The sequence below is a fragment of the Gymnoscopelus braueri genome (assembly GCF_963280865.1).
Source record: "Gymnoscopelus braueri genome assembly, chromosome: 1".
Taxonomy (NCBI): Eukaryota; Metazoa; Chordata; class Actinopteri; order Myctophiformes; family Myctophidae; genus Gymnoscopelus; species Gymnoscopelus braueri.
This window is the reverse complement of record NC_137603.1, coordinates 11,291,412-11,316,161: the sequence shown is the minus strand read 5'-3', so window position 1 is coordinate 11,316,161 and position 24,750 is coordinate 11,291,412. Positions and strand designations below refer to the sequence as shown.

Genomic DNA, 24,750 nt, shown 5'->3' with positions numbered 1-24,750 from the left:
GAAAGCCAGGAATGCAGAGTACAACCCAAAGCGATTTGGCGCCGTCATCATGAGAATACGAGAGCCCAGGACCACCGCGCTGATTTTCAGCTCCGGGAAGATGGTGTGCACCGGAGCCACAAGCGAGGAGCAGTCCAGGCTGGCGGCGAGGAAGTTCGCCCGTGCTGTGCAAAAGCTGGGGTTTCCCGCTAAGTTCCTGGACTTTAAGATCCAGAACATGGTTGGCAGCTGCGACGTGAAGTTCCCTGTAAGGCTGGAGACACTGTTCGTCCAACACCAGCAGTTCAGCCAGTACGAACCTGAGAGCTTTCCAGGACTGGTTTATAAAATGTTAGAGCCCAGAATTAACCTCCTCATATTTGTGTCTGGAAAGGTTGTGTTGACGGGCGCCAAGGCCAGAGAAGAGATCAACCAGGCATTTGAGAACATCTACCCTATCCTGAAGTCCTTTCAGAAAAGCGAATACCGGCATGAGGCCAATAGCAAATAAGTAGCTACAGTGAGGAAAAGTTGAAAAGACCTTTGAGCTAGTGAGGAAAAGTTGAAAAGACCTTTGAAGAAAGAGAGTACAACAGGGTGTGAAGAGAGTACAACAGGGTGTGAAACCAATAAGAAGTAAACCGGTAGGGTCTGTGCTAGTCTCACGTAGCCAGACAACTATTCCACAATCTCCCTAAATCCGTGACATTTCCATTCACGAAAATATATTTCAAACAACAGTCCGGCCATGCGAGTCTAGGTCCGTGCAGTCTGCCTGACCCAACTCAGTTGAGGGAGTCTGTCTCTTTTGATCTATAGTCCAAGTCATCATGACGTCATTGCAATAACAAACTTACGTCCAGGTAGACTGGCAGTATTTATGTTACTTGTTTATTTTCATAAAACAACAAGTAACACAAATGAGGGGGTGGCTTCCATCATACCGCTGATGACGTTAGTCTTGGAGAGTCGGCGGGACGGCAGATTTTCTGCGGTTTGCATGATTCAATTTGTTGAGGCATCGTGTTGTAGGCAAAAATGTATCTAGAGAGATTAATAGCTATACATACAGGAATCTCTTGTCATGCTGAAACAGATCACCATTTGTCACCAAACTCTGACTTCATAGTACATAGTACCTGCTGACATCAGGTACTGCACGGCTTTGCTGATCAACTTTTGCACCTTCTGCATACTGTACTGCTTATTGTATGGCGACCCCAAAGGTCCAAATAGATTTTTACAAACTCAGTGTTGCATATCAAACTGAGCCATGCCGTAAAAAAGAAAGACCCTCCGTGGTCCGTCCAGAGTATTAGCTTTCTGAAGTTAGCTTTCCCTGAGACGCAGAGAGAGAGAGAGAGTAGACAGAAATAGTGACCAAGGAAGACGTCCAGAGTATTAGCTTTCTGAGGTTAGCTTTCCCTGAGACGCAGAGAGAGAGTAGACAGAAATGGTGACCAAGGAAGACGCAGAGAATGAAAGCAGATGGAAACAGATGATCCACTGCACAGGTAATGCAATTTTACCAGAGCCCTGTTAGTCAGCATGAGCTGCTACCGCGATGAGGACATAGGGTTGGACTTTGAGAGGCAAAATTTGTTTTGTTGCTAACCCACTGTTGGCCTGAGGATAACAGTGCACCCTCTTAGTACACATGGTCTATCTCCTCATGCTCAAATCTCCTGCCCAGTTGGCTAGCTATTTTTATTAATTATTTATGTATTTATTTCGCCAATTTAGTGTACCAAACGTACGTTCATATTTATTTTCAATCCTTTCAGTTTAGTCATTGTAGAGGATTTTCAGGTTGGTCTTGACATCTTTCTCCAGGCCACCATGATGTTGGATTCATAACACCTTGTGTTATGTGCATTATCTAAACTCAAGACACATAATAAGCAAAAAAATAACACAAAATAAAAAAAATAGCTTGAGGTGTTAAATGGACCCATAAAATGTACACTTGTACACTCAGTTTGATTCATTCTGATCATTTTACTATGTAGATTGGGGTCTGTGGCTTGATTCCATTTCAATTTCTGAGCATTTTACAGTGTAGATTGGGGTGAAATAATAACACTGAGATGTTTACCATGACAATTTCAGTCCCAAAGATATTTGCACACTCTCTGAGTTACAGACCCGTAAGAATACATTTGTATAGAATCAGTGGGCTACATTGAGTGACATGGAAGCAGTGAGACGTCTCACACGACAGTACCACTAATAACACCTGTAAACTTTGCGTGCATATGATCAGTTAATTACCGTGCACCGCACAAACCCACAACATCATGTAACCTTAGGGGGAAAAAAAAAAACTCTTCTGGGCTGAACAGAATAAGAATACATTATGCCCACATCAAAGGACTACAACAACCAGAAGGAGTCTGACTCCTTCTGGTTGTTGTAGTCCTTTGATGTTTGCGTACCGGCAAAGATGCTGGTCAGGGGGGGTCGCCTTCTGTAGATCTATGATTCTCGACCTTTTTCATTTCTGGGACCACAATCTACACTGTGAAAACCGCAGTGTTAATTTAACACAGACCCATTTGGAGACCCTGGTGGTCCCCAGACCCCAGGTTGAGAACCAGTGTCCAAGATAAGCCTTGACCTTGACATTCTGAATGGTATTATTTGGGGCTCAACCTCCAGGAGGTGATATGTCTTACCAGTGAGGGTGTTGATGATCTTTGTACCCCTCCCTCAGACTCAGGACAGGTGGAGGGTGGATTCTTTCTGGATGGTGTAGGTGCAGCCATCTTCAGGGCCATATTAAGACTTTTTGGATGGTGTAGGTGCAGCCATCTTCAGGGCCATATTAAGACTTTTTGGTGCCCAGGGCTACAACCAACCCAGTTGCTTTCTTGAAACAAGAACCCCGCAAAGAGCAACTTCTTGTAGGTGCTCACTTACATTTTTCAACAGCTCCAAAATGTGCACAATTACTGCCATCTCGGAATGCAACATTATGTCACAGAGCGCTCAAGCCTCATTATGCGTTTACATGTTTTGTGTATCATCATCTATGTCGTGGAGTGTCAGTATGATGTTGTGATAATTAATGCATACAGCTTTAGCTGCAGATGCACGAGGCAGCCACGGGATGGGGGAAGAAAATACATAGTTATTTGGTTGCCACTGACAGGGGTTTTGTGCCCACCAGAACCCCGTGAGCTTTTGCGTTAATTTCCAACTGCTTACCACAGAAGATCAGCTTCTGCTCGTCTCTCAGGAGGAATGCCTTCAGTGTCGTCCATCTTGGCCTGAACACTCAACGGTTTCCCTTGATTCGCAACTGTAAACAGCTGTAAGTATCAGAACAGACCCGTCTTGTTCTTCCGCAGATAATCTCTTTTTCTTAAAGGACCTCGACCCCACACATAATGCAACTTCATGAAGGAAAATTTGCTACAGGATTTTACAGTACCACATTACCAGGCCACTGAAGATCTAGTTTAAAGTGGTCTCCATATATGGGCATGTTATGTTTGTACCCCCTGTCCACAAAGATCCCCATATTTGGGCATCTTGGCATTGTTCTGTTTATGACACCCTCCCACCATCCACCTCACCCTCCACCCTTAAGGCAATTTCAATATTTTCAGGCTGCTTTGCGGCCTGACAATCTCCAAATATGGGCATGTTACGTTTTCACGAATTCCAACGTCCTCCCATGAGCCAATTTTCATCTGTAAAAGGTAGGAAGAAAGGGGACACACATCTTTGTGTCAATGGTGGGGGGATATAGGGCACATTGGGTAACGGCTTAGAGGTCATTGTCCTCTTCTTCATCTGGGAGCGCTGTTTCTGATGCAAGTTTGAGTTCCTGCTCGTACCGCGCAGTGTCATTGGGGTCCATGATGACCTCTGGGGGGGCCAGGGCAGGCATCTCCACAAACTTCAGGTTTGGGTCACCCACCAACTTCTTTGCCAGCTGCAGGAACGGCAACTCAAAGTTGTAGTTGCTCTTGGCCGAGATGTCGTTGTACTGCAGGTTCTTCTTGCGGTGGAAGATGATGGTCTTAGCTTTGACCTTCCTGTCTTTGATGTCCACTTTGTTGCCACAGAGGACGATGGGAATGTTCTCACAAACACGCACCAGATCGCGGTGCCAGTTGGGAACGTTCTTGTAGGTGACTCGAGATGTGACATCGAACATGATGATGGCACAGTGGGCTTGAATGTAGTAGCCATCCCTGAGGCCTCCATACTTCTCCTGACCAGCCGTGTCCCACACGTTGAACGTGATGGCTCCTCTGTTGGTGTTAAATTTCAATGGATGCACCTCCACTCCGAGCGTGGCCACATATTTCTTCTCAAACTCTCCGGTCAAGTGCCTCTTGACAAAAGTGGTCTTTCCCGTACCACCATCTCCCACCAACACAAGCTTGAACTCGGCATCTGGGTTTCCAGACATTGTTGCCATTGCTGTTAATCTGTGTTATTGCTGATAATCGGTCGTTGCACACGAATGCTAAATGCATCAATACACAATGTCTTTTATATTAGAGCTAAGCTGTTATGTCACAGTTAGATGTCACAGACCTTGACTTGGATTTGCTGAGAGGCGTTGTCATTGTCTCCAAATATAGAAATGCTGAATTTAGAGTGTGGAAAAACGTGGATCAGTAAAAACTTGATGAAAGCTACAATGAGCAGCCTGCCTAAAACTCGCAAACAAGCCTTTTCTGATATAGAACAAACCAGGACTCAACTATGTGAGGAGTTTGCTTCTGTAACATGTTCTGACAGTAAATTATGGTCCCATTAATTGTAGATCTGTTATTTTCACTACGTTTTGTGTGACTCATGTAATGAGGTAGGGCATTGATTTATTGTTGTTACAATTCTGCCCGACAGCGATATGAAGTTCAAGTCGTTTGTCTGTGTGCCCACATTATGCCCAAATATACACACCCATATATGGAGATCCCTGACGTCAGCACAAATGGGTGTTGTTAGGTAACTGTTTTCTGTTTTCTGTGTGATGTCAGACTAGCAGCTCAGTGAGAGAGAGGGAGGTGTGTGAGATGGGGAGGGAGGGAGACCTACCCGGGAACCATGCAAGTCAGGAACGATACAATTTGGGAATTCATGCCCCTCCTCGTTATGCAATACCCGTTGTACCCGTCTGTCACTCTGTGTCTCTTCATATTCCATTCTGATTGGCTAGAATTTACTTCAAACATTTGCGGGCCCTTGGAAGCAAACCCGGCCTGGCGGAGATCTGCGTACCAAGCAGCTCACCTTTCTAGTAGTATTACATGTCCTTGTGTTCTTCTCCAAAGTGAGTACAGCTACTGTAAAGTACTTTATTAAACAAGAAACAGTACTTGCACCGATATAGCGCCTGTATTTTTCTGGTCTAATGTCAAATCACATCAGATATACATTACATGCCGTCAGTACAATTATAAGTGTTAGGGCAGTTTCGCAGCCCTCGCGTCACGCTATAGCGTGACGTAGCGTCCACATCGCATCGCACATCCACCTCACAGCTACGTTGCACCAGTGATCCAACTAATATGGCCATAAATGGAGAAGAAATACTGCTGCTTATTATTCAACGTGTCGGGCCTCGCTCTCTGTGTGTTTGTTATCAACTCACTACCTCTCCCCCATTGTGTAAAGCCCTGTAGGTACTCACGCAAGGTGTGTGTGTGTGTGTGAGAGACCATTTTATAAGAGTAGCCCAAAGTTGCTTATAATTAGCGGACATGGCAACACTGTGCTGAATCTCGCTCTCAAAGGTAGGCCAAAGTCGCTTATAATTAGCGGACATGGCAACACACACTCCTCACACACAGACAGCTCCGGGGGCCGGGGGGTCGATGGGCTCGCCAAAAAAAAATCCCTCATATGGGTTGTGGTATAAAAAAGTTTGAGAACCCCTACTCTAATAACAAAAAAATCTGTCATTTACTCTCTCTCTCTCTCTCTGACTGTCACACACACACACACACAAATACACACACACACTTTTTGTCAATGGTGGGGGGATATAGGGCACATTGGCTAACAGCTTAGAGGTCATTGTCCTCTTCTTCATCTGGGAGCGCTGTTTCTGATGCAAGTTTGAGTTCCTGCTCGTACCGTGCAGTGTCATTGGGGTCCATGTAGACCTCTGGGGGGGCCAGGGCAGGCATCTCCACAAACAACAGGTTTGCGTCACCCACCAACTTCCTTGCCAGCCACAGGAACGGCTTCTCAAAGTTGTAGTTGCTCTTGGCCGAGATGTCGTAGTACTGCAGGTTCTTCTTGCGGTGGAAGATGATACTCTTAGCTTTGACCTTCCTGTCTTTGATGTCCACTTTGTTGCCACACAGGACGATGGGAATGTTCTCACAAACGCGCACCAGATCGCGGTGCCAGTTGGGGACGTTCTTGTAGGTGACTCGAGATGTGACATCGAACATGATGACGGCACACTGGGCTTGAATGTAGTAGCCATCCCTGAGGCCTCCATACTTCTCCTGACCAGCCGTGTCCCACACGTTGAACGTGATGGCTCCTCTGTTGGTGTGGAATTTCAATGGATGCACCTCCACGCCGAGCGTGGCCACATATTTCTTCTCAAACTCTCCGGTCAAGTGCCTCTTGACAAAAGTGGTCTTTCCCGTACCACCATCTCCCACCAACACAAGCTTGAACTGGGCTTGAACTTCTGGGCTTCCGTACATTGTTGCCATTGCTGTCGTTATTGCTGATAATCGGTCGTTGCACACGAATGCTAAACGCGTCAACACTCAATGTCTTTTATATTAGAGATGTCACAGTTAGTTCAGACCTTGACTTGGGATTGGTTGAGAGGCGTTGTCATTGTCTCCAAATATAGAAATGCAGAATTCAGTGTGGATGAAGTAGTGGAAAAACGTGCATCAGTAAAAACTTGTGAAAGCTACAATGAGCAGCCTACCTGAAACTCATAAACGAACCTTTTCTGATATAGAACAAACCAGGACTCAACTATGTGAGGAGTTTGCTTCTGTAACAGGTTCTGACAGCGCTGTGGCTCAATGCTATCTGACTGAAAATGAATGGGAGATGGAGAGAGCATTGAACTCGTTCTATGAGGCTGACCTGGAGACAGTACTCGCCATAGCAGAGTCCCCAGGGAGAAGATACCCCAGCCACCAAAACAAAAGGAGGAAAACTGACATCAGTGCTAAGGCGAACTGCGCTGATCTAACAGAGGATCCAGCTTGCTCCAGCAAAACAGATTCTAACCAGCAGTCCCCAGAGAATGATGACAAACTGTCGCTAATCTCCTGGAATGTGGACGGACTTGACACAGACCTACAAGACCGCGCCAGAGGCTTGTGTTCGTATTTAGCTTTGTACACCCCAGATGTGGTGTTTTTGCAAGAGCTCGTTCCACCATACGTCCAGTACCTGAAGAAACGAGCCGTCAGCTACCTGCTCATCGAAAGCGGTGAGGAGGGCTACTTCACTGGGATGATGCTGAAAAAATCCCGCGTCAAACTGCTGCAGAGCGACGTCGTCCCGTACCCGACCACCCAGATGGCGAGGAACCTGCTGGTAGCCCGGGTGACGTTCAGAGGGCTGGACCTGTGTCTGATGACGTCCCACTTTGAGAGCTGCAAGGCCCACGCGGAGGAGAGGATGAAACAGCTGCGGCTGGTTCTACGGAGGATGGCCGAGGTGCCCGATAACATCACAGTGCTGTTCGGAGGGGACACCAACCTGAGAGACGCAGAGGTGGCCAAGGTGGGCCTGCCACGTGACGTGTGTGACATATGGGAGCAGTTAGGCAGGCAGGAGCACTGCCGTTACACCTGGGACACCAGGGCCAACAGCAACCTGGCCGCACCGTACAGCTGTCGCTGCCGGTTCGACCGCGTATACCTGAGACCAGCTACCGGAGGGGATGTGGTTCCACACCCGGCCCCCTTCAGCATGGCTTTGATTGGCCTAGAGAAGCTTGACTGTGGTCGTTACACAAGTGATCACTGGGGAATATACGCTCAGTTCACCACTAGCAGTGGTGGACAATAATGAAGCACATCTACTTGAGTACTGTACTTAAAGATTTTTTTTTAGTATCTGTACTTTACTCCCCTGGACTCAAATGTACAGAAATACGTTATGAATGAACAACTTACGTTGTTCACCGTTTTTTCAAATTCAAATCCACCATCTTGGAACTTCTTTGGCTGCTATTTGCCACAACCGCAGCAAGGGTTCTCCTTGTAGAACCAGTAGAAGCCCTAGCAACATACCCTACTTTGTCATTAAAAAGAAATCTAATAATATCAAGTATAAAGTCCGGCCAAAACCGTCCCTTTTTTATTACTATTTAAAAAAAAATGTAATAATTACACGTCCGCGTCCAGCTTGTAGATATGCTATTTTCACTTCTTTTTGTGTGACTCATGTAATGGAGTAGGGCATTCATTTACAAAAATATACTGTATAAAAAGTTGTTAGAATTCTGCCCGACAGCGATATGAAGTTCAAGTCATTTGTCTGTGTGCCCACATTATGCCCAAATATGTACACACACCCATATATGGAGATCCCTGACGTCAGGTTAAATGGGTGTTGTTAGGCAACTGTTTTCTGTTTTCTGTGTGATGTCAGCTCAGTGAGAGAGAGGGATGGGGGTGTGTGAGATGGGGAGGGAGGGAGACAGAGAGCATAAATCAGTTAGCTGTGTGCCTGTAGTTCTGCTATTTTCGCAAATTTGGAAAAACTAGACCTACCCGGGAACCATGCAAGTCAGGAACGATACAATTTGGGAATTCATGCCCCTCCTCGTTATGCAATACCCGTTGTACCCGTCTGTCAGTCTGTGTCTCTTCATATTCCGTTCTGATTGGCTAGAATTTACTTCAAACATTTGCGGGCCCTTGGAAGCAAGCCAGGCCTGGCGGAGATCTGCGTACCAAGGAGCTCACCTTTCTAGTAGTATTACAGTACATGTCCTTGTGTTCTTCTCCAAAGTGAGTACAGCTACTGTAAAGTACTTTATTAAACAAGAAACAGTACTTGCACCGATATAGCGCCTGTATTTTTCTGGTCTAATGTCAAATCACATCAGCTATATACATTACATGCCGTCAGTACAATTATAAGTGTTAGGGCAGTTTCGCAGCCCTCGCGTCACGCTATAGCGTGACGTAGCGTCCACTTCGCATCGCACATCCATCTCACAGCTACGTTGCACCAGTGATCCAACTAATATGGCCATAAATGGAGAAGAAATACTGCTGCTTATTATTCAACGTGTCGGGCCTCGCTCTCTGTGTGTTTGTTATCAACTCACTACCTCTCCCCCATTGTGTAAAGCCCTGTAGGTACTCACGCAAGGTGTGTGTGTGTGTGAGAGACCATTTTATCAGAGTAGCCCAAAGTTGCTTATAATTAGCGGACATGGCAACACTGTGCTGAATCTCGCTCTCAAAGGTAGGCCAAAGTCGCTTATAATTAGCGGACATGACACTCCTCACACAGACAGCTCCGGGGGGTCGATGGGGTCGCCAAAAAGAAATCCCTCATAATATGGGTTGTGGTATAAAAAGGTTTGAGAACCCCTGCTCTAATAACAAAAAAATCTGTCATTTACTCTCTCTCTCTCTCTCTCTGACTGTCACACACACACACACACACACACACTTTTTGTCAATGGTGGGGGGATATAGGGCACATTGGGTAACAGCTTAGAGGTCATTGTCCTCTTCTTCATCTGGGAGCGCTGTTTCTGATGCAAGTTTGAGTTCCTGCTCGTACCGTGCAGTGTCATTGGGGTCCATGTAGACCTCTGGGGGGGCCAGGGCAGGCATCTCCACAAACAACAGGTTTGCGTCACCCACCAACTTCCTTGCCAGCCACAGGAACGGCTTCTCAAAGTTGTAGTTGCTCTTGGCCGAGATGTCGTAGTACTGCAGGTTCTTCTTGCGGTGGAAGATGATGGTCTTAGCTTTGACCTTCCTGTCTTTGATGTCCACTTTGTTGCCACACAGGACGATGGGAACGTTCTCACAAACACGCACCAGATCGCGGTGCCAGTTGGGGACGTTCTTGTAGGTGACTCGAGATGTGACATCGAACATGATGACGGCACACTGGGCTTGAATGTAGTAGCCATCCCTGAGGCCTCCATACTTCTCCTGACCAGCCGTGTCCCACACGTCGAACGTGATGGCTCCTCTGTTGGTGTGGAATTTCAATGGATGCACCTCCACTCCGAGCGTGGCCACATATTTCTTCTCAAACTCTCCGGTCAAGTGCCTCTTGACAAAAGTGGTCTTTCCCGTACCACCATCTCCCACCAACACAAGCTTGAACTGGGCTTGAACTTCTGGGCTTCCGTACATTGTTGCCATTGCTGTCGTTATTGCTGATAATCGATCTTTGCACACGAATGCTAAACGCGTCAACACTCAATGTCTTTTATATTAGAGATGTCACAGTTAGTTCAGACCTTGACTTGCGATTGGTTGAGAGGCGTTGTCATTGTCTCCAAATATAGAAATGCAGAATTCAGAGTGTGGAAAAACGCGCATCAGTAAAAACTTGGTGAAAGCTACAATGAGCAGCCTACCTGAAACTCATAAACGCACCTTTTCTGATATAGAACATACCAGGACTCAACTATGTGAGGAGTTTGCTTCTGTAACAGGTTCTGACAGCGCTGTGGCTCAATGCTATCTGACTGAAAATTAATGGGAGATGGAGAGAGCATTGAACTTGTTCTATGAGGCTGACCTGGAGACAGTATTCGCCATAGCAGAGTCCCCAGGGAGAAGATACCCCAGCCACCAAAACAAAAGGAGGAAAACTGACATCAGTGCTAAGGCGAACTGCGCTGATCTAACAGAGGATCCAGCTTGCTCCAGCAAAACAGATTCTAACCAGCAGTCCCCAGAGAATGATGACAAACTGTCGCTAATCTCCTGGAATGTGGACGGACTTGACACAGACCTACAAGACCGCGCCAGAGGCTTGTGTTTGTATTTAGCTTTGTACACCCCAGATGTGGTGTTTTTGCAAGAGCTCGTTCCACCATACGTCCAGTACCTGAAGAAACGAGCCGTCAGCTATCTGCTCATCGAAAGCGGTGAGGAGGGCTACTTCACTGGGATGATGCTGAAAAAATCCTGCGTCAAACTGCTGCAGAGCAACGTGGTCCCGTACCCGACCACCCAGATGGCGAGGAACCTGCTGGTAGCCCGGGTGACGTTCAGAGGGCTGGACCTGTGTCTGATGACGTCCCACTTTGAGAGCTGCAAGGCCCACGCGGAGGAGAGGATGAAACAGCTGCGGCTGGTTCTACGGAGGATGGCCGAGGTGCCCGATAACATCACAGTACTGTTCGGAGGGGACACCAACCTGAGAGACGCAGAGGTGGCCAAGGTGGGCCTGCCACGTGGCGTGTGTGACATATGGGAGCAGTTAGGCAGGCAGGAGCACTGCCGTTACACCTGGGACACCAAGGCCAACAGCAACCTGGCCGCACCGTACAGCTGTCGCTGCCGGTTCGACCGTGTATACCTGAGACCAGCTACCGGGGGGGATGTGGTTCCGCACCAGGCCCCCTTCAGCATGGCTTTGATTGGCCTAGAGAAGCTGGACTGTGGTCGTTACACTAGTGATCACTGGGGAATATACGCTCAGTTCACCACTAGCAACACTAGCAGCACTAGCACTAGCAGTTCACCACTAGCAGTGGTGAACAATAATGAAGCACATCTACTTGAGTACTGTACTTAAAGATTTTTTTTTAGTATCTGTACTTTACTCCCCTGGACTCAAATGTACAGAAATACGTTATGAATGAACAACTTACGTTGTTCACCGTTTTTTCTAATTCAAATCCACCAACTTCTTTGGCTGCTATTTGCCACAACCGCAGCAAGGGTTCTCCTTGTAGAACCAGTAGAAGCCCTAGAAACATACCCTACTTTGTCATTAAAAAAAAATCTAATAATATCAAGTATAAAGTCCGGCCAAAACCGTCCCTTTTTTATTACTATTTAAAAACTAGAAAAAGTGCTCCTCGGAGCACTGCCAGACCCCTAGTGGTTGAAATCTGAAGATCAGAGCACTACGTCACGCTAAGCTTGGCCAATCAAAAAGAGGGCCAGGGAGGAAAAACGTTGAGATAGGAGGAAAAACGTTGAACAGGGAGGAAAAACGTTGAACCGGGAGGAAGAACGTTGACCGGGAGGAAAAGAGGGACAGACCGACAAAGTCTCATGTAGGCCGAAGTGAAAAAAAATGTAACTAGAAAAAGTGCTCCTCGGAGCACAGGTCTCCGCCAGGTCAGGTACGTTATTGTGGCCTCCTGGTGGCGCTATAATAGGCCAATGTGAAAAGGGTGCCATTTGTTCAAAGGCTTTTCACTGCAATTGGACACTGCATTCATGATTTGAGGCATTTTGTTCCAAAAAGAAGTTTGCAAAATTAGACCTGCTGGTGGCGCTATAACAGGCCAATGTGAAAAGGGTGGCATTTCTTCGTCGGCCTAATAGAAATGTGCGTGTGAAATTTCACGGAAATCGCAAGCTACGTTCATGATTTGAGGCATTTTGTTCAAAACGGAACAATCCTGCAAACTTTGGAAGCCAATCTTAGGCAATCAAGATGGAATATGGGAAATCGGATAAATCAGTGTTGATCACATGACTATAGAGATACTGTGTACCGATTTGTGTGATGTTTGGACAAAATCTGTAGGAGTAGTATCAATAAATGTGTTTTGCACATATCTGCCTCCTGGTGGCGCTATAACAGGCCAATCTGAAAAATTTGGGCCAGAGGTTCTGAGTTGGCATCCAGGGAGTGTGCGTGCACAGTTTCGCAGCGGCCGGGCCAACGGTGCCAGAGATTAGCTGCTAACGGACGGACAGGACGGACACACGGACGGACGGACGGACGGACAGGGGGTAAAACATACTCTCTCGCCATGCCTTTCGGCCTGGCGGAGACAATAATTACACGTCCGCGTTGTGAGCTTGTAGATATGCTATTTTCACTACTTTTTGTGTGACTCATGTAATGGAGTAAGGCATTCATTTACAAAAATATACTGTATAAAAAGTTGTTAGAATTCTTCCCGACAGCGATATGAAGTTCAAGTCGTTTGTCTGTGTGCCCACATTATGCCCAAATATGTACACACACCCATATATGGAGATCCCTGACGTCAGCACAAATGGGTGTTGTTAGGCAACTGTTTTCTGTTTTCTGTGTGATGTCAGCTCAGTGAGAGAGAGGGATGGGGGCCCTTGGAAGCAAACCCTGCCTGGCGGAGATCTGCGTACCAAGGAACTCACTTTTCTAGTATTGCATGCAGTGTTGCCAACTTTAATAGCGATTTTGTCGTCATATTTAGCTTCTTTCCAGACCCCCCCAGCGATTTATTTAGTGAAAAGCTTCTAGCGACAAATCTAGTTACTTTTTCTGGTGATTTGGGGATAAAAGGTGATCCTAGCGACAAATCGTTTTTTCTTCCTTTTTCCTCTCTCCCTCGGCTGCCTGTGCCGCTGCCGCACACACACACACACACACACACACACACACACACACACACACACACACACACACACACACACACACACACACACACACACACACACACACACACACACACACACACACACACACAGCTGCAACCAATTTGCGCTGTTTCATGATCACTGACTCAGACACACCCACACAGGCACACACGCACACACGCTGTCTGTGTGACACACACACACACACACACACACACACACACACACACACACACACACACACACACACACACATTTGCATGTCCTTGTGTTCTTCTCCAAAGTGAGTACAGCTAGTAAGTACTTTATTAAACAAGAACTTGCATATTTCTGTTTAATTAAGAGTGCTATAGTTTTGGTACTCTAAAACTAAGAAATGACTTCCATGGAGGCACGGTGGTTTTACCACGGTTCTCCGTTTACTACTCACTATGCAATCTGGGAACCCATCGCCAACTGAAAATGAAAAACAGCGCCCTCTGCTGTTTGTTCTATCTGTTCTTGAGAGATTAAGACTACGGTAATATATTTTAGATAAATAGTTTTTGTATAACCAGAATTTATCTTATGTTTTTTTTATCTACAAAGTATCTACATTTATTCACAACATATTTCTGTTTAAATTAATAACATCATTGGTTGCTGATTTTGTTTATAATACGTAACCCCATACCAGAAGAAGGCTATCTTGTCACAAGCCAGCACTGACCAAAACAAAGCTCTCTGGCTCTTTTCCCCCAACTATTGTAATAAAGCATCTGGCTTCTCCAATCCATCTCAGTCTTTTGACAGTATCTGACAAACTAAGAGCAGCAGTCTATAGTGGTCACATCAGAGTAGCGGTGGGCTGGCCGGACCTGCCCCTCAGCTTGGGAACAGAAAAGGGGTCACTGGTGGCCAATTAAGCAGCAGAGAAAAGAAGAACAGGGGAACTGTCCCACCCAGTATAGCTCTCTTCTGACACTCCTTCCTCACTACTATACCCATCACCTGGAGCTGCAGCTAGCCCTGCCAAACAGAGAAGAAACATATACCATATGGATTGTGTGTACTGTATGTGTTTGCTGTGAATGATGAAAAGAATCACCTGCTTGTACATTTATTTACTGCCATACCACTCTTGAAAAGGTTTAACTGCCATGACTGTGTATGGCTGACACCTAGTGGTCATTATGGATATCAGTTGTATAAGGTGACAAGGTGGAGAGAAGACTCGAGGCCCAATTTTTATATTTTTATTCGCGCGAATTCAATTCAATTCAATTCAATTCAATTCAATTCAATTCAATTCAATTCAATTCAGTGCCTGCCATTATTGTCATTGCAACAGGTGCAACAAAATCACAATTTGCAACTCCAGAATGTATGGAAAAAATGGAAAGGAATAATAGCCTACTGAAAATATACACATTTAAATTGAAAAAACTACAGTCAACGGTCTCTCTAGTCTGGTTGTCCTCACACTATAGGCCTCCAGGGCCTTTCCAGACATCTCGATGCTCCATGAATCTGGCTAGCTGACCACTACTTTCCGCCTCTGTATCTTTCTTTAGTACGTCGACCTCGGTTGCTGCGGGATGGCCGATGCCTCACCATTGTTCCTTGACAGTGATGGGAGACTTTGATGATGTCATAGTAAATTGATTTCCATTTCACTTTTAGTTGCTTGAGCTTCTGTTCTAGTTTTCCCCCCTTTTTTTAACCGACAGGCACTGTGGTTCAAAGCCTTCAATTGATCAATAATTTAGCATGCGACAGCCACACTTGAGAGGTATCAGAGTTTCTAACTAAAGTCATTTTCAGGAGCTGTTTGGGAATGTGGATTCTTCTCTGCCTTACAATTGAATTGAAGGCACAAGGTGCTAGATGTGACATGCTGGAAGTCATAGTGTGATGAAAGGTAACTGGTTGAATGGACACCTGAGAACTTTTATTTATTTGTTATATTTTATTTTATATTTACATTTATTTTATAAATGCCAAATATAAAATAATAATATTTTTTAATTATATAATATTTTCACAACTGCTTCAAATTGCTGCAAGACCTGACAGTCATTTTGTGGATAAACAAGAAGTTGATGAGTAAATTTGGCTCTGATAATGATGTGCATGTTCAAATCATGTTTACATTACATTATGTCCAACTATTTTCCAAAGCATACATTTATTATTTTACATTTTGGAAAGAAATACCCATTTTACCTTGAGGTGCCGACAATGTTTAGATGCCTATACTCAACATGTATCCTGATGAAAGTTGGATCAAGTTGCAGATTTCATTTATTTAAAATAATATCTATCTTACCAATCACACCTCCTATGGAGATGTTGGCAAGACACCTGGGCGAGTTGACCTTTATTATGGGAGATGGCCTTTACTCCTACCAAAAGGAGTAAAGGAGTGTAAAACCTTACTCACTTTCAAAACTGCCCTAAAGATACACCTTCAGGAGGCTGCAATTCGAAAATGGCCCCTGTCTAAGTCTTAACCTACCCCCCTCCCCATTTCTTTTTCTTCTCTTGTACATTTTCTTTTTTGACCTCAGCTTTTTCTAACCAAATGACCAAAGCTGTTTGATATTCTATACTTTTAGATTCTTGAAAAATGTAGACCTATTTTGTTATTTAATGCTGTCCTTTATCAAGATGCTAATTTAACCAAAATGTATGGAAAGTTCACAGGATTCTTAATAGGACTAGTTGTTAAAGATCCCTAAATATTCAGCACAACAATTGAATGAGGTTGGAGATCCTCTTGGATGGGGTGGAATTTGGCAATAATCACGTGGTGCCACCAGTACGACACATCTTCAGTTGTGTTCCTCGACCTCATTGGGTGTTTCGGCCATTTATCACAATACACCCTCTGCCGAGGTTGTCCCACCACAGGCTGATAACAACATATTAAGCCCAATAAAACATAACAGATCCAGAACGCACCCCCGAGGCATGTTGGAACTAGTCCCCTCAGCCACTAACCACCCTGTACGCTATTTCCAATCTGGTAACTACTTTTTTTATATTTCCCCACCAACTTTCAGTGACCTTTTCAATCCCTCAGATGGCAAGCACACACACAACGGCTCTGTTTGCGATAGTGCCCTCTGTTGGGCATCTTATGATATGACGCCTCGAGCTCGCTGGCTCAGTACGCACTTATGCTGCTCGTCTCCACACAGATAGCCAGCCCAGGCTAGGCTACAAACATGAAATTAAACAACATTTATACCCTAATTATAAACCATTTCCGAAACGTCTCTAAGTTCGTCAACAGAAAATGGTGTCTAAATACTGGTGGCAGCCAGCGTGCATGCCCTATCATTTTTAGTCATGAAAACGAGATATTCCCTCTAATCTTTCTGTGTGTTCCTTTGTTACTTGCCTATTGCTATAATGATATATTATTCTATGTCCAGTTAACAGAGCAGAAATGTCACAGCCTGCATGAAACGTGGGACTTTTATTTCAAAATGATAGTGATATTCTACGGTGTTTTGTGAAACTTAAATCCCATTATTGAGTTGCTGTCAGAGTTGCCAACCCAGCCCCTCCCCTCTCGGCGTGGCTCATATCACAGGCAGCATCTCTTGGACCGCTGTCAGGTATTATAGGCTATACACCGTATTGCTGGAGCCCTGGTGGAGGATACAATACAAGCGCTGCCACTGTATAATAAACGGATGGAGGAATAAAGCATCGGCATGGCGGACAGAGAGAAGAGAAAACCCAGCCCTCCCCGCGGTAGTCGGCGTAGCAGCGTCCAGGTTGACTCGCCAGCAAGTTTCAGGTAAGAAAAATCCCTCTTTAAATACCAGAGATGTTAATGCCTGCGCCGGAGATTTTTGTTTTGTTTGCGTGATCCGGGGCAGAGATTTCCCATAGTCTTGTCTTTGAATGAGAGATCAGATACTGCTGCTCTGCAGTGCAGAGAGCAGCAGTATCTGATCTCTCATTCAAAGAAGTCTGCAGATAGATGGGGAAGGAATTGGTGCTGATGATGCTTGTTGATGGCATCAGCTTTGACTCAGGGGCTTTTTTTTCTCCTCTCGTTTGCAACCGTGGCTGCAGCACTGTCTGTCTGGAACATTTTGCTCAGGGAGCCCATTCAGCCCAAAGGATTACATCTTTTATTTGTTGATCCGTCGTCCGTTGGCACATGTTATTTAAGGGCGTGTCTGGCTCCCCAGTGTTGTCACCGCATCTGACACAGATTAATCAGACATTTAACGCATTTAGCAAAGCATGCAGTGACAAGAAGAACACAACACTGAAGAACAATATAGAATTCTGGCTCTACCAAACGTTGTCTTTAAGAAATAATCTACCACAGATTGTGTATTATTTATATTAGGCTCTTGGGATACTATAATCCCAAGAGTGCATTTCGGTCAGGCCTAGCCAGTTCTAATGATCTGTAAATCTAATGCTGTAAATTCCAGTAATTTATTACTCTATGTAGCCTGAACACAGTGGGCCTAAAAAGAAAAAAACTCTCAACTAAGTTGACATGCACCTCTCACTCAATTATGTCAAAGGATGTTTGTTTATTAGACTGGTGGGTGCTGGTGGGATTGCATAACAGCTGCAAAACAATTTCCTTTAACTTATTTACACACACACACACACACACACACACACACACACACACACACACACACACACACACACACACACACACACACACACACGAGAGAGATACCTGAAGAGATACTGTGATACTTCAGTGGTATTAATGAGTGATGAGATCAATACAGTTACAGTACCCACCCAGCCAACTCTAGTTCACTCCACCATGTCTGTCCCTGTGTAACTGTCTTATTAGCCATGCAGAAAACAGGCTGACACCACTCTCTATCTTCACTTCAGCAGGCTATAATTACCACGCTGAGCCACAAACACTTATCTAATATATTGTCTTTTAAAGCATGCATTGACAACTGTACTAACAATAGAGTAATATGCCTAACAAGGCTGTGATTGAGTGACTCTCAAAGAACCTATAGCTTTGTGTCAGTGTACTGTATCTATACACTCATTATTTAGGCTAACTCACTGTGGTGGAGCAGATGGGGGGACAGAGAGGTCCACTGACCCTGGCCCCACAGGAATTTCCATTTCGGTGGCAGGAAGATTTTGCGGTCGACTGCTGGTCATTCATTTCTTGTCTTTTCCCCCTTTTTAGCCTGTTCAATGTCCATGTCTTCATGATGTTTGATATGGTAATGTTTGCGTTCACTGGTTCTGAATATATATATTTTAATGCAGCTTATTGGTTAGACTTGAACCCACGTTGTTGCTTGATTGGTGTGGTTTATGAAATGATAAGTCGATTGTCCTGCTCATTCATTTAGGGCAACTGGATTATATGGAAAGCAGTAATTAATTTCAAGGGCATCAGTAGAAGCATTTGTTTGTTGACAGAGAGAGAGAGAGAGAGAGAGAGAGGGGGAGCAAATGAGATGTGAGAGAGACACACACACAAGTGCATTTTATTATCTAAAATTCCTATGTAGAGGCACATTCCAAAACATGAATTCCTGGCTTTTATTCCTCCCGAGCATCCTCTCTTCCTCTCTGCACCCAACGTTCATACTTCTCTTCGCCCCTTAATTTATTCCTCTGAGATCATACCCTGCTGATCTCCCCAGCCACTGGCCCAGGACCAGGGCAGCCATATGCTGTGCTGTTTTTATATATCCATAACGTACTCAGGTCTGACTAGAGCCTTAAACACAGCACAGTCAAATCATTGTACTCCTTTGCCTGCCACACTCCCTGCATCAACCTAATATTATTATTTGTTATTGTATTTATTGTTATTTATTATTTAGTGAAGACAGTGAAAGAGTATTATGCTGGATTTGCTGTATAAAAAAAATGTACATGCGAATGTGAAATATGAATATGAAAATTATACTTAATAGTAGAATCAGTTGGAAATTAAGTATACTTTTTTTGGTCATGGACATGTTTGTTGACTGTTGACTGTCCGTTGGACGTGGTACGCATATGGTTACTCATCTGATTGTGTGACCTTCCTATGCATTGCCTGACGCGACAGGACACATATGGAATAGCATCGTCGCACATGTAAGCCTAGTGATAGTAAGAGAGGTTGAATGTTGACTGTCCATGGCATGATCTGTTTGTATAAGAAAGAAAATAGTGCTTCTCCTGTCTAGTTGTTGCTGCCTGGTGGCATGCCTTGTTTGGCGCGAGTCCTGCGCCGGCCGTGTGCATTTATGGTGCCTGCCACCTGCGCCGAATGCTGTGGCTGTAGGGATTTGACACATGCGCAGTAGGACCGCCACGCATGCGCATTGGGCCGACCCACTACTGGGCAAAATCAGGGGCAACATCTCAGTTTTAATCTAAGTTTAAAGGAAAAGAAGTTGCAGCATGAAAGGTAGATTATTGGATTTCCCATGGCATGCATTAAGTTTGGAGCGAATGGATAAACAACACTGTAGTGTATGCCTTGTCAATTCTAACTGTCGGATTTAGAACAGTGGTTCTCAACCAGTGGTCCGGGGACCACCAGTGGTCCTTGAGGGGGTTCCAGGGGGTCCCCAGCCAAATGAATAGTTAGGAACCAAATTGACCCTTATGTGTCTGTAACTCTGAGAGTGTACAAATGGAACCAAATGGACCCTATAACGGGTCCATTTGGTTCCATTTGTACACTCTCAGAGTTAAATGAACACTAATGATGATGTTTCAGTGTAGATTGGGACCCCCAAGAAATCCAAATGGTTGAGTCTCTGGCATATCTTTTCAAGTGGGGGTCCATGGGCTAATATGTGTCAATTTGGGGGTCCTTGACACGAAAAAGGTTGAAAACCACTGGTTCAGAACCATGGACAGAGCTCACCTGTCCAGCGCTACTCAGCACCAGAGACAGCTCCACTCAGCTCAAACCTATAGCATTTGCAACCAGGCGGCAAAGAAGCCCCGCTGGATATGAAGCATTTGTCTCCGGTTGCCTTTCGGAACATTCCAAGATGGTGGATTTGAATTAGCTGAAAAAGTGGCTTCAAAACGGGTCTGTAGAAACCAATTGTTTCACCGTTCCCTTCGTCCATATTTTTTATTACAGTCTATTATTGCAACCCACAGCTTACTGTATTATTATGACTAGAAAAAAGCCCCTTCCTCTGCAAATTAGATTGTGTGTGTGTGTGTGTGTGTGTGTGTGTGTGTGTGTGTGTGAGTGAGTTGTATCCCCATCACATTTTTTGATTCACTTGCAATGATGAAATAGCCATCTGAATAAATAGTAATAATAATAATAATATATTTTTTTTACTTTTTCACCAGAAGAGTGTCTTGTTTTTTTTCCTTTGTTGCACCACTGGTGTGCTGCGAGGAGGTGAACAGAGAAATAAAGGATGCGTTACAAATTATAAGTGTAAGATGTAATATAAAAAACTACCAGTCACCACATGGTAGTTATCAAACTACCAAACAGAAAATCCTAAAGAGTGTGACTTCAATTGGACGTAATGTTGATTTAGGTATAATGCCCTGGTTTGCTTGCAGATGATGGTAGAGAATACAGTGGGAAGGTGGAGGCAGCTTATCCAGCTGGAGACTGTGTGAGTTCAGAGAGGGTACTCGGTTCACTGGAGATATAGCTCAACCATTGGCATCAGGGAAGGTTTTATCAGCCAATAATATACAGTACCAACATGCTTCACTGCACTGCCACCAGAGGGCACAGCTTCTCCAGGATATGCTTTTGTCCTGTGTGTACAGTGTGGTGTGTGTGTGTGTGTGTGTGTGTGTGTGTGTGTGTGTGTGTGTGTGTGTGTGTGTGTGTGTGTGTGTGTGTGTGTGTGTGTGTGTGTGTGTGTGTGTGTGTGTGTGTGTGTGTGTGTGTGTGTGTGTGTGTGTGTGTGTGTGTGTGTGTGTGTGTGTGTGTAGGATGCCAATCGTGGAGCTGGTCCCCACCGCAATGCATCCTGCTGTCGATCTATTCATTTGGAATCGATGACAAATGTGCCTGTGACATGTAACCTGAGCTCCCTCTGAGGATTAGAGCAAGCTCTGGTCTGAGCTCTGTCTTCATTCTTTTTCTTTCTCTCGTTCTCTGACGGTCCCACTCACTCACTCATTCTCACTCACTCTTCTCCCTCCACCATCTTATTCACTCTCAATAGCCAGATCCCAATACTCAAACTAACCTCCTTGCGTCCTCCACTTGCATCGTATCTTTGCCCCTTATCGATCGGGTTCACTTTAAGGAATGCTCCTCGCTCAGTCAGCATCATTTTGATGCGACGGCAATTATTTATGACGTGTCACACAGCTGCATCGCTGGACTACTTTGGAGCCGGGAGGGTTGTCATGTGAAGGAGGACGGAGGAGTCGAGGAGGCAGAAATTTGAGTATTGGGATATTTAGCCAAATGTCTCCCTATGTTTTTCTGTATCTTTTCCCCTCACTCACTAGTAATGAGTACCTTTAACATTTATTCAGTTTGTAACAATCTGAAAACGATGGTCAGATCTTTTGTGTATTCACAAGTTTGATGAGAGTCCCTGTCTGAAGACATCTACCGGACAATTCATACTCATACAGTACTTACACCGCCAGCCTCTGACAACAGGAAGTTTTACAAATTAATCATAGGTTTGGAATAGGCTCTATGCACAGCAGCCATATTGGAAATAAATTGGGCCCCTTCCTTACTTCCTTCACAGGTGTTACCAATGATACTAATGAAGGCTCTGTTCCATTTAGTGGAGCACAGTGGTTCCCAAACCTTTTTGATTTCAAGGACCCCCATAACTCTGAGAGTGTACAAATGGAACCAAATGGACCCTTACGGGTCCATTTGGTTCCATTTGTACACTCTCAGAGTTACACACCCGTCCCTGGACCACACTTTGAGACCCACTGGTGTAGCAGAGTGTTTCCAGTGAGAACAACATGCACAATATCAGCACCCTGACTCTGTTTGACCAGAATGGAACAGAGCCTTCATTAGTATCATTGGAAACACCTGTGAAGGGAGTAAGGAAGAGGCCCAATTTCTTTCCAATACGGTGGCTGTGCATAGAGCCTATTGTGTTGATTCGCGGTAACGGTGCGGTTGGCTTGCCGTCACGTCTCAATGCGTAACAAAGGCGTGTGGGCCCAATCATTGCTGTTTGCGGCTCTGTTTTTGTTCCCATCACACGCATAGTGGTTAGTGCAAAACATGAGAACTGAGAGGTTCAACAAACAATTAGGCTAAATCAGTTGAGTTGGTGTTTAACCTGGAGCCGCTGCTAGAGTCCTATAGAGCGTGCCAAAAATCCTGAAGGGGGCGTCAACAAGTGTCTTTTGGTAGCGGCGGACATCTTTGAGGGGTAAAAACCAGGTTGACTTAATATTGCCCAATGCCACGCCCAATGCCACGCCCCCCCGTGGTGACGACATGTTGGCACGCTCTATAGTTGTAGAATCCGTCTGATTGTTGTTGTTGTAAACAGAGATGTAGTGACTGTTGACAGCTTTTAGGACAGGCTGAGGAGGACTCACGTGTTGAAGTGAAAAATAGAGGACACACCATAAAAACAGATTATGAAAAAGATGTGGATGAGGGAGGCTGATTCTGCTGCGGAAGAAAAGCTTGTACAGTAGCTTACAGTATCTATGTGTATTATTGACCCTTGTATTTCATCTGTAATTCACCCTCAGGTAGAGAGAGGGCCAGAGATAAAATGAGCAGATATTATATGGAAATGGACCTGAATTTGAGTTTTACAGACAGGGGATGGCCAGTAATTGCTGTGATTCCATTTCTGTTGAATATTGACTGGCTGCTCGTTTCTGCTGATGCAAGGAAATTCACCCAATAGCTGGCACACTTCCCCTCCCCCATTCTCTCTCTCTCTCTCTCTCTCTCTCTCTCTCTCTCTCTCTCTCTCTCCCTCTCTCTCTCCCTCGCTCTCATTCTCCTCTCTCTCTCCCCATAAACACACTTTTACACATACATACAATACAGCCAAACAGCCTCATTTAGTTTTTCCACCATCTTATTAGATACACTTGCTCCAATTGGACTTAACAAACTGGCAGAACAGCAAGCTTCTAGCACCATTTAAATGATACTCTAGCTATATTCTAGTTCCGAGACACACTCGACTGTGCTGGAGGAGTACCATAGTAGGAGGTGTAATATATGTATTATTTATTGTTTGTGTTCACTGAATGTTTTAATGAGGCACTGCACCGTCATGCTGTTTAACGCCACAGGAAATACTGTAAGATCACATAATAAGCAAATCTAATCTATATTATTGTTATTGTTTGGTTAAGACCTGGAACGCATCTGTGTCATTTTAGATTTCTTTGGCTATTCAAAAATAGCAGATCTACAAGCTCATAGCGCGGCACTGTTAGGATTTAGAAGACATTTTGTAGAATCGGCCTCTGGTCTTAATGGGTTAAATTGCAAATTTGCGACACGTTGTGAGTAAATCTGCTATTTTCACTACTTTTGTGCAACACTTTGGAATTACGTACGGGGGGGGGGGTCACAACAGAGTGAGTGACACTCACTGGAGGGGGTGGAGGAGGTGGAGGAGGTGCGTACAGCGAGGAGGAATCATGGGAAACCCCTCCCAGGCTCCCACCCCCTCCATCTAGATACAGTGTGTCTGTGTGGGGCATCTCAGCAAGGAGAGGAAACAGACAATAGATTCACCTACCCCTCCTCGGGTGGAACTGTGTGAGACTTGGCATGTCCTTTGTGCCGGTATAGCTACAGTGTGAGCATTTACAACCAGACACACGTTGGTCGCTCTGCCAGGTCAAGTGTCAAATAACTTGGAATAAAAGATTTACCAAGGACTCTGACCTCTAATGACAATTAGGTAGTTATTGTACTGATTGCACTGTGGACACTTACAGTGTTGATTTTGACAGCAAATTTTGATTTAGTTTTAGTCTTTTGAATTTAGTTTTAGTCATATTTTAGATATTTTTATCATAAGATTATAGTCGACTAAATCTACAGTTGATTCAGTCGACTAAAATGTATTGTGACGGTGCCTTGATGGCGTCATAATGGCTGATTTTACACTCGGTTGCATGCCAATCTACAAGCTCACAACGTGTCGCGCTGCGACACGTTGTGAGCTTGTAGATCTGCTATTTTCAGAGCGCAACACCGGAGCGCAATCAAACATAAAATGACTTGTCTTTTAGTTCTACTGGATCTCTTCTCCACTAGTCCCTCACTAACATTTTAGTC

General features: G+C 44.9%; 5 protein-coding genes and 1 pseudogene across 6 annotated transcripts in view; 3 read left to right on the top strand and 3 right to left on the bottom strand.

Annotated features, from left to right (window-relative positions):
• Nucleotides 1–3,751: 3,751 nt before the first annotated feature.
• LOC308079849 (GTP-binding nuclear protein Ran-like) lies at nucleotides 3,752–4,402 on the bottom strand (the record flags this gene model as incomplete). The annotated part of the gene is made up of 1 exon (XM_080421460.1): nucleotides 3,752–4,402. The coding sequence occupies one exon, from the start codon at nucleotides 4,400–4,402 to the stop codon at nucleotides 3,752–3,754; it is 651 nt and encodes a 216-aa protein (XP_080277586.1).
• A 1,606-nt stretch (nucleotides 4,403–6,008) lies between these two features.
• LOC308079755 (GTP-binding nuclear protein Ran-like) lies at nucleotides 6,009–6,665 on the bottom strand (the record flags this gene model as incomplete). Its single annotated transcript, XM_080421347.1, has 1 exon — nucleotides 6,009–6,665. One exon carries the CDS (start codon nucleotides 6,663–6,665, stop codon nucleotides 6,009–6,011), a length of 657 nt encoding a protein of 218 aa, XP_080277473.1.
• A 223-nt stretch (nucleotides 6,666–6,888) lies between these two features.
• Nucleotides 6,889–8,001, top strand: LOC308079675 (tyrosyl-DNA phosphodiesterase 2-like; the record flags this gene model as incomplete). The annotated part of the gene is made up of 1 exon (XM_080421227.1): nucleotides 6,889–8,001. One exon carries the CDS (start codon nucleotides 6,889–6,891, stop codon nucleotides 7,999–8,001), a length of 1,113 nt encoding a protein of 370 aa, XP_080277353.1.
• A 1,664-nt stretch (nucleotides 8,002–9,665) lies between these two features.
• Nucleotides 9,666–10,322, bottom strand: LOC308079568 (GTP-binding nuclear protein Ran-like; the record flags this gene model as incomplete). Its single annotated transcript, XM_080421117.1, has 1 exon — nucleotides 9,666–10,322. One exon carries the CDS (start codon nucleotides 10,320–10,322, stop codon nucleotides 9,666–9,668), a length of 657 nt encoding a protein of 218 aa, XP_080277243.1.
• Nucleotides 10,323–10,536: 214 nt separating this feature from the next.
• Nucleotides 10,537–11,718, top strand: LOC308079485 (tyrosyl-DNA phosphodiesterase 2-like; annotated as a pseudogene). Its single transcript has one exon. The product of its transcript is annotated as a tyrosyl-DNA phosphodiesterase 2-like (transcript).
• Nucleotides 11,719–17,209: 5,491 nt separating this feature from the next.
• Nucleotides 17,210–24,750, top strand: part of mapk8ip1b (mitogen-activated protein kinase 8 interacting protein 1b) — a gene marked incomplete at its 5' end in the record, with an annotated part of 65,013 nt that continues 57,472 nt past the window's right edge. The window contains one exon of the mRNA XM_080420873.1: nucleotides 17,210–17,295. Within this exon, the coding sequence (XP_080276999.1) occupies nucleotides 17,210–17,295 (86 nt within the window). The remainder of the gene's footprint in view (nucleotides 17,296–24,750) is intronic.